The sequence below is a fragment of the Solanum stenotomum genome, chromosome 5, assembly GCF_019186545.1.
Source record: "Solanum stenotomum isolate F172 chromosome 5, ASM1918654v1, whole genome shotgun sequence".
NCBI classification, from domain to species: Eukaryota; Viridiplantae; Streptophyta; class Magnoliopsida; order Solanales; family Solanaceae; genus Solanum; species Solanum stenotomum.
The window spans coordinates 48,481,693-48,491,863 of NC_064286.1; the positions used below are offsets into that span (position 1 = coordinate 48,481,693).

Sequence of the window (10,171 nt, forward strand, 5' to 3'; positions counted from 1 at the left end):
AATTCTAAGAGGAGTGACTTAAATGAAAGGAATTAAGTCATAAAAAGGTCTTATAGTTGCTAGGAAAAGAATAAAATAGCATAGGGTCAATTTTGGAAAAGGACTAAGGACCCATAAAGTCTTAACTTAAAAATTCTGCCCCTTCCCGTCTTAGTTCGCCCTTTTCTTCAGCCTGACAGTGCTTCAATATTTCGGGCATAACTTTTTACTCCAAGGTCGGAATTGGGCAAACTCGGTGGCGTTGGAAAGAGGACTCAAAGACCTTTAATTGGATAGGTAAAGGTCCACATAATTCATTTTGAGCTAAAAGATATGACCATTTAAAGTTGACACTTACAACTCACTAGTTCAAATGACTAGTTTTCGGACGTGACAGTCATTTCTCATCATTTCATCAAGTTCTCAACTCCAAACTCACATGTGAGGCTCTAGTTTCACTAATTCGTTTTTAGGGTCATTACATTAATTCTACTGGAGCCATACGATACAGAGGGATAGAAATGGGGCAAGTGTCAGATTCCATGTCAATGCAGAAATCTATATCTCTATATGGAGCCATACGAGGCAAATTCATAAGAAACACTTCCTTAAAACTCAGACAGCACAGGAACATACTTAATAGAGGGAGACTCAACCTCAACATCCCAAACATGAGCCAAATACGCCAAACAAACCTGCCCTACCAGTTTCCTAGCCCGAATGGAAGATATGATCTTAGCTAGCTTAGGCTTGTACACCCCTTCACACTCTAATCTTTCCCTACCGGGGATTACTAGAGTTATCGACTTAGTATTACAATTAAGCTCGGTATAATAGGGGGACAACCAAGTCATGCGTAAAATTATATCAAGTCAGTCATATCCAGCATAACCAAATCAACCCAAATCTGAAAATTCATAAACACAACAGGACAACACGATATACATGGGTGACTATGACTGACTCTTCAACTAAGTAGAAACATGGATGTGGGCATCAAGTATATCACAAATCATATCAAATCCCAAGGTAATTGAATTGACGCATACGAATAAGTAGAACCCAAATCAAAGAAAATAATAGCCATCCAGGCACAGACAAGAGTAGCTCTTGTGACCACTGCATCACAAACTCAAACTCGGTCTTACCCAGAAAAACATAAAACTGAGTCATGTACTCTTGACGGGCAACCTCATTGCCTGGATGCACTACTCATCTACCTGCATTACCATTTTCTCGGCCTCCACGGCCTCGCTAATTTCCTCCTTATATGCCCAGGTTCTGCACAATTTTAACACACTTTATAGCTTATATTCGATTGCTGAACAATGAATTAGATCGCGGGGGTTAGTTCATGTAAGATTCAGGGTCCATAATTGTGACTAGGGAAAACAGGGGAGATTGGGCTGAGATTTTGTCTCGCCCTGTCCCGCTCTGGCAGGAGAAATCCCGCACTAGCGGTCTCGCCTTGGCGGGAAAATTCTACCCCAGCGGCCATAACGAAAACAAAATCCATGCCAACAATTTTTATGGGTTCTTTTCTTTCCTAATTTCCCCCAAAGGTTCCCAGCTATAATACATGCATTTTTAGAGAAAATCCCTTTAGCTAGGACAATCATTGTCTACCCTCGATCAACCTAATGAAGTACACACTTTAGAATTTTTTTAAATCGTTTCAACACTACCACACACATATCCCTAGGATACACCCACACTCTCACACGGTTATCAATTAGTCGCAACTCACGTCCAAATTTCTCGCTTACGAATCACATCGTAATTTATCTAGACCCTTGTACCTAATCTCGTGATGACTTTCTTTTCACAACAAGTTTCACGACACTCAAACAGTTACAATTTGCAGACAAGTCCAAATTCTTTAATTAGTTCGTTCCATAGACGACCATTACTGATAATCTATGCCTTATACAGCCCCTAAGGCCAGATACCAATTGGAACCTTCTTAGTTCCAATTAACTTGCTAATGTCCCTTCAGCCGGGACTACATCATCTAGTTTACTTCGTTGAGATACCAATTGGAATCAGGAGATACCAATTGGGCTTAACTCATACCACAAGCGACAATAGTAGCTAGCGAACCCTATAAAACTGCTAATTTCAATCATAAAACTTGGTCGGACCCAATCCTTAACCGCCTCAACCTTTAACTAATGGTAATCAGACCTTAAATCAATCTTAGAGAAAATCGATACACCTTGCAATTGGTAAAAATGGTCATCTATCTGAGGTAATGGATACTTGTTTTGAATGGTGACCCTATTCAACTGTCGTTAGCCTATACACATCCCCTCTTGCTAGTGATGGTGTTACCATTGTTGTTGCTCTAGCTCGGACTATAGAGTGAAGGAAGAAAGATACCAATTTGTATTAATCAGATATCAATTGGATTCAAGTCATAGCACGAAGGAGTAGAAAGAAGTGAGTTTTTTCCTAAAGTCCTATAGCCTCTCGAAGAAAAGTACGAACGTCATCGTACCGTTCCGCAAGACTCTACTAGACTCGTTTTGGTACAATGAGATCAATGAACCTAGGGCTCTGATACCAACTTTGTCAAGACCCAGACCGTCGTGATTGGCACCCACACCCACACAAACTCTCTTGTGGGAGAACCATCACTACAACCAAAACAAACAAATTTTATGAAAACTAAGTCCTTTAAAAAATACGAAAGCAGATTTAAATGACTATAAAATGGAGTCCCCATAAACTCCAAGGTTTTAACAAACAACTAACAAAACTAATGCGGAAGAACAACCCCTAGAACCTGAAAGTCAATGTACCAAAACTCTACTAACGACAAGTCTAAGAACAAGGGGTACAACCCCAAAACTAAACAAACACCTTAAACAAATAGTCTGAGTCCGAAAAGAGTGGACTTAAACAAGAAAGATCCATGGCAGCCTGAAAGAATTGGCTCACCCTTAAATCCGATCACGCTCAATAATCACCTAGCTGAGGTCTATCAATAGCCGCCTGAAGATGCCCTGTAGTCAACAAAGAAAAAGCAAGTGCAGTATTACTACACAACCACAGTGTACTGGTAGGATCGTGTGGCTATCCCAATAAGTGAAACACATGCAAGTAACCACAACATTATAAAACAGGCATATACCGAACATATACAATATTAGTCATCTTTTACGAATCAATGTAGCATCCCATGTTCTTAATAATACATATTGGTTATCAATTTAGAGCAATATACAATCTTTCAATATCAATCATCATTAGATATAAACTTAATCATCACAAGTAGATATACAACACAATTCAGCGGTCTTCTCACGAAACCCAGTTCAATGGTCCTCTCATGGAACCCACACCCAAGCTGTTAGCATACCGAAACGTGGTACCCGATCCAATGTTTATGCCAGAACGTGGCAACCGATCCCATATTTATGTCAGAACGTGGCAACTAATCCCATGTTTATGCCGTAATGTGGCAATCGATCCTATGTTTATGTCGGAACGTGACAACCGATCCATTCAACAAACCACAATCACAATCACAGTGTATATTTTCACAATCATGCAACAAGAGGTAATTCATGGCATACAATTATTCAATTATCGTCATTTACGATTAGGGTGATCAATAATGCAACATCGCATACATACATACATGCATTATAATGAGCAATTACAAATATATATCACACCAACATGAAATCACAACCTTCACCTACCTCGAACAAAGCTTGAATCCCCTAAGAAACTTGATTCTTCCCTTTACGGATTCGTTCCACTTGTTCTTGATCTACAAACAACAATTATAATACGAGAATCAATAAACGAACACTAATTACCCGGATTACTAACAATTCTATCAATTCTAGATCAACCCATGATCTCAATTAGGGTTGTTTCCACCATAAATTCTAGATCAAACCCTCCCCCATCGATAATAACCCAAGAAAATAGGTTCTACGAATCGAAAAATGGATTAGGGGAGTAAAATCCTTACCTTTAGTGCTAAAAGAGGGGGAAAACCTTCAAGAAATATCCCTGGGTCGTTTTTTAGCTCTTAAGAACGAACTTTTACAGAAAATAACATTTTTGGAGGGTTTTACCCTATTTAAGTCGCGACTATTCCGCTATGGCGGGACCCAACCCGCTACAGCTGGATGCAGGAAGACAAAATATTACCCGTTCACGCTAAGATCATTTTTGGGACTTTAACTCACCCAAATTCGATTTCGTAAATCCGTACGGGTTCCTTAACGTCTTAGCTATCTACTCATGTGGTCCAAATCATAATTCGATTTCTCATTCATTACCAGATTTCCCTAAACCCTACTGACTCCGATTTTGTTCAAATCTGGACTAGGTTGAGAAATTTCAAGTTACTACGAAAAAGTTTTCTGACCCCAATTCTTTCTCCATTGGTATTTACCAAAAAATACGGAATCAAGTCGTTCCATAAATAATACATATTTTAAATCAATATTACACCATGATCTTACCAAGAATTTTGGATAACAAAATTAATTAAAAAGTGAGTACATTACTATTTAACATTGATTTCCATATTAATATTGTCATAAAACAGTGGTAAATTTATAGAATTCGAGTTATATTAGGTGTTAATCTTGGTTTTGATTATATTTGCAATCCTACAATCCATAATACCATACTCTACAAACCAAACGAAATGTTTGTTTTAACAATTATACAAATAACATTAGTGCCATGAATGATTCATCAAAATCAATTTACAAATAATAAAATTTTCATGATTAACCACTACAAAAAGCCTTAAAAAGAGATTTTTCAGCCACTGAAATATTTGTTTTTTTTTAAAAAAAAATCAAACTATATCATCTTACAAAAATAAATCAGAAGTAATTTAAAAAAAACGATACATACCGGTGATATCTCATATTTGTCGTGCTGAATTAAAACAGACACGTTCTTGCTTTCAACCATTGAAACGACCTTAAACATGAGAAAAATACTTTGTTTTTGGTTACAATACGTTATTTTGAGATATGAGAGAGAAATATTAATGAATATTTGTGGAAGGTAACTGAATTGAAGTAAATTAAGGAATTAATATCTTATTTAATATTGAATGATGCGTTGCTTATTTTTATTTTACCATTTTTTTAAAATTTATTTTTATTTTATTTTATTTTGTAAAGATTCTATTGCTACATTGGTGTAAAGTCAAACTATTGTTATATAGAGGTTATTTAGGTGCTTAAATTGTATATTTAAGTTTTTTACCCTATTATAATCAACATGAATGATGAATATGGATGCAAAAGAAATAAAAAAAAGACAGATAATTCGTAAAGAAATGACTTTTTTATTGCGTTCAACGCATTCTGTAGGTATCTAAATTCGAGTGAAACTACTATGTGTTTTTGAAAGCTACTTCATTCAATTTCTTTAGCTCGATCATTTCATTCAACTCCTTCGGTGTTGATTTTAAAGCTAGGATAGCGAGATTGTAAAGGATTTTCAAATTCTCTCAAATTTTAAATGATTCGAGACTTGATATAAATTCAATGTGTAAATTCATATAACTCACGAGCTCTCTAAGTAATGGTCCAAATGCTACAAAAACCAAGAAAATGAACATGACATTTGGCTTTCTGAGGAAGGAGAAGTAAAAATGACATTTTTTAAAATTAAATTTCAATATTATTAATTCGATATATTTTGTCTTAAATTTCAATACGATCATAGATCAAATTATTTCAACTAGTACAATCTATGATGTCTTTTCACTAAAGTAACATAATTAAGTTTTCTCACAGAAAAATTGAAAAACTTTCACCCTAGTAACACAAAAATCACTACTATTGAAAAATCATCTTTCAATTGATCGGTGATGTATAATGCCATAATTATGTGATCATCGATCTATTTAAAGTTGGAATAACTATAATTAAATCACTACACTAACTATTTCTCAAGAATATTATGTATAATATCAGAAATTAAGAAATAAAATTATCAATTTTATGATTTAGTATACTATGAATAATACACCTAAAGATCATCATCTCAATGATAATGTTTCGACAATTAAGGACCATCACCCTTATCTCATATTTTATATTGTTTTAGTAAACAACACTTTAGGTAATTCTATGACTTGTATTTTACTAGGATTAAAGAAAATATTTAAACACAACCTCTATGTTTGTATGACGGAGTTAATGTAACTGGTGGCGTTGGTGGAGGTCCTAGCCATGCTAAATTAGTAGTAATATTAGTAGCTAAGCTAGAAAAAAAAGACAATTAAAAGGAAGGGTGGGGGGGGGGGGGGGGGGNGGATATATATTTACTATTATTTTCTTGTTATCTTCGATTTTATTATTGTTGTTGCCTAATTTGCTTTGATTATCATATTATGGATTATTGCTACTACAATTTTCTCCATTTTATTCTATATTGCCTTCGACTTCATTTTTTTTTTCATTTTTAAAAATAATTTTATTAATCTCAACTTGAGTCAAAGATCTATTAGAAACGGTCTTCTTACCTTCATATTATCCGAATGAACTCATTAAATGATCAAAATTGTTTAAATGATACCTAAAGAATTATTTAAACCTAGTAGTACAGAAGAAAGAGACCATTTTATCTTCTTTTTCCCCCCGCAATTTTGGTATTTTAATTTTCATGTGACCAATAATGTTCTTTAGCCAATTTTGACATTTTACTTTCATGTGACCAATAATAGTTTTCTTCTTGGCTAGAAACAAATGCATATTAGGTAATTTTATATATATCAATGTTATTAGTATTTTATTTAGTATTTGGGATTGAGTGTTATTTAGACACTTAACTAGCAATAGGGTTAATTGAGGTAATTGAAAGCAACAAGTAACAAATTAATTAAATTTTGGCTGCTATCGATGACCAAAGTTCAATTTGAGCTTTCAAATCCTTAGCAACAATATACTAATTAATTAGAATTTCCCTATGAAATGTGACTATAAAAGTTAAAAAATGAAAGTTGAAACTATATAATATAGTAAAATGTTATCCACTTACTATTATAAGTTTACCAATTATTATTAGATAGATAAGAGAAAATGTTGATAAATGGGAAACAAGCTTCGTAGAAATGAACTAGTAATAGAATTGGCAATAACTATAGTATCAATGTTTTATACATAGAATTGTAGATAAATGTATAGTATATATTATTACCTTAAGTTTAAATTTTATGCAAAACCAATGTAGTATATCTATATGTCTGTTTAAAGTTAAATTATACACTTATCTTTTAACAAAACACTATTTATAAGAGGTTTTTTTTCCCAAATGAATAATGGTTAATCATGTCTTGAACGTCATCAAATTACCGTTTACTCAGGTCTTAACCATGCCTAAATATTCTTCCTTAGTAACAAACTTTTATATATATATATATATTTCGTTTGTCATTTTCACTTGGAAATCATGAACTTTTTCACCAACTTTTGTATCAAAGTTGTGCCACATGATTGTGACTATCAATAATATAACATACCCTTTTTAAAGTATGATAATAATTCACCTATATATAGGTAAAATAAATTGAAGTGTTCATGATAGACATTTACTAATATATATGTATTCTTATTCTTTAGCTAAAATACTATTTTAAAGTATGAAAATAATAATTCACCTATATATAGGTAAAATAAATTGAAGTGTTCCTGATAGACATTTACTAATATATATGTATTCTTATTCTTTAGCTAAAACAATACTTTTTGGATAGGGTAACATATAGTGACTCACTCCAACTTGTATTTTGTTTGGATAATTGCTCTTCAACTAATCTTTTTTTTGAGTTATCCAACAACTCAATTCTCGGATGGGTGCAAAATTTGAAATTAATGTGCAAGTAAAGAGTTTTTTTTCTAACTATTAATATAAAGAGTGATACTATAAAACAGATGAAAAGTTATGGAGTAAATTAACAAATCGTATTGACATGAGGGGATAAAAGGGCAACGAGTTCAATTATAAATATAGGATGCAATGAAAGCCACGTTACTACAAGTATAATGGACATAAGTATTAACACATTTTTATCTTTTTGCTTCTTTGATGATTCAAACCTACAACTTTAAGATCGTATGGTGCTTAACATCTAACCAACTTGGCTTAGAAAGGAGAAAGATTACGAAATTGTACTAAAAAAATTCTTAGACTTCTTTATTAGTAATCAGCTACCTAAAGGTTAATATGACTTTTTGGTGCATCAAGCGGTCCTCGTTAGTGACAGAGAACAAAAGTTTTTATTAAGTAATTCAAAACATAAAAATTTAAATACGAAATGATTACAAGAGGATAAATCGAAGGCGAATACAAAAGGAAAGACTAATGCTTTAATTTACGCTTTCATGTTGTCATTTATAACATGTAATTCCTTCTCATTTTCCCTTCTCCATCTAGTTTTAAAAAAAAATGCTTGCGCGTTTTAGGTAAAAAATAACTTTGAAGAAAAAATTAAAAAATAATGATCTTCTTGATATCTTAGAAAAAGTCACTAATTTCAAAAAATATTACAAAAGGTAAAATATCATTTAAAAAGAAATGAAGAAAGTACAAGATTGTATCTTCACAAAATGAAATTTTCATTAAAGTCACAAGTTGATTCCCTCCAAATAAGAAAAGATAATAAGAAGAAAGCATTATCATAACTAAGCTAAGGATTAAAATGTTACTACAATTATATATTACCTAGGTAAGTAATTGTACATATGGTAGAAAAATTCAATTCAATGAAGATGACATTTAATTGTCCAAAAAGAGCCTTTAAAAATGACATTTTACAATAAAAACATGCAAGAAAAAGTATAGCTTTACTACAATATAAAGGAGGAGGATTTTGTTAAGCTTGGACAATACTACAATATTAAGAAAGAGTAGAACTCTTCCACTACCAAGAAGAATTGTTGCATGCTTGTCACTTTAGTGACTCAAAGAATTTCACTTCTTTTTTGTTCATCATCTTTGCAATGGCCATGGATAATTTTTGCGGTATCCTTCTTCCATATCTCTAGACTGTAGCTGTAATTCTTGTCCGTAAACTCATTAGCTTTTTTAATTTTTTTTAATGCAGGGAATATAATGACGTTGTTTATCTCTGCAACTATAGTTGTATGTGCTCAAAGTCAACTGATAACGGAAACATCTTATAACGCAATTGTTTCTAAAGATGGAACCGAAAATTTCAACACAATTGCTGGAGCAATATTGGCGGCCCCTGATCACAGTGTCAAGCCATTCATCATAAAAATTAAGAAAGGCACGTATCAGGAATATATTAGAGTTGATAAAAAGAAGACTAATATATTCCTAATTGGAGAAGGGATGAATACTACGATAATAACGGGTAATAGAAGTTTTGTCGATGGCAACCGAACCTATGACACCGCAACCGTCGGTAAGCCCCTCTCTCTATATATACATAAGTTTTATTCATTTTGATGAATTATAATTGTTTCTTCTTATTTAATTTGCAGGGGTCGCTGGCAATGGCTTCATAGCCCAAGACATAACTTTTAGAAATAATGCCGGACCCATAAAACATCAGGCTGTGGCATTACGAGTTGACGCAAATTTGGTGTCCTTCTATAAATGTCGTTTCGACGGGTATCAAGACATCTTGTATGTGAAAAGGCAACGTCAGTTCTACCGCGATTGTGAAATCTATGGCACCATAGATTTTATATGTGGTGACGCAACAGCTGTGTTCCAAAACTGCTTGATTGAAGCTCGCACTCCAATGGCGAGGCAATATAACACAATCACAGCGCAAGATAGAGAGCTCGAGTCCTTGCCAATTGGAATAGTGCTTCAAAACTGCACTATAAAGGCTACCCGCGATTTGGAGAAATTGAACAACGTCACGACATTTTTAGGTCGGCCATGGGGTATATTTTCTAGGACTGTGATAATGGAAAGTTATATCGATAACTTGATAGATCCTAGAGGATGGGTTGAGTGGATTGAATCGGCAAATAAATCTGTTGTTAGCCTCCGACCATATTATCTGGAGTATAAGAATAGAGGGCCGGGTGCTGTCACGAAGGGACGTGTGACATGGGCATCCGTCACTACAGATCCTAATATTGCATCAAATTTCACGGTTAGAAACTTTATCAACGGTGACCAGTGGATTCCCGCAAATATCCCTCATTACTTAGATTTATCTTGA

At 33.7% G+C, this 10,171-nt stretch overlaps 1 protein-coding gene across 1 annotated transcript; it reads left to right on the top strand.

The window, feature by feature from the left end:
- Positions 1 to 8,969: 8,969 nt before the first annotated feature.
- Positions 8,970 to 10,171, top strand: LOC125864085 (pectinesterase-like). Its single transcript, XM_049544022.1, has 3 exons — positions 8,970 to 8,991; positions 9,074 to 9,397; positions 9,477 to 10,171. Exons 1-3 carry the CDS (start codon positions 8,970 to 8,972, stop codon positions 10,169 to 10,171), a joined length of 1,041 nt encoding a protein of 346 aa, XP_049399979.1.

Bases quoted from the DNA above. Each gene is read 5' to 3' on its own strand.
- LOC125864085 (XM_049544022.1), top strand. From the start codon at position 8,970: ATGGCCATGGATAATTTTTGCG. The intron at 8,992-9,073 runs GTATCCTTCTTC...TTTTTAATGCAG, and splicing joins GGCCATGGATAATTTTTGCG to GGAATATAATGACGTTGTTT. The intron at 9,398-9,476 runs GTAAGCCCCTCT...TTTAATTTGCAG, and splicing joins CTATGACACCGCAACCGTCG to GGGTCGCTGGCAATGGCTTC.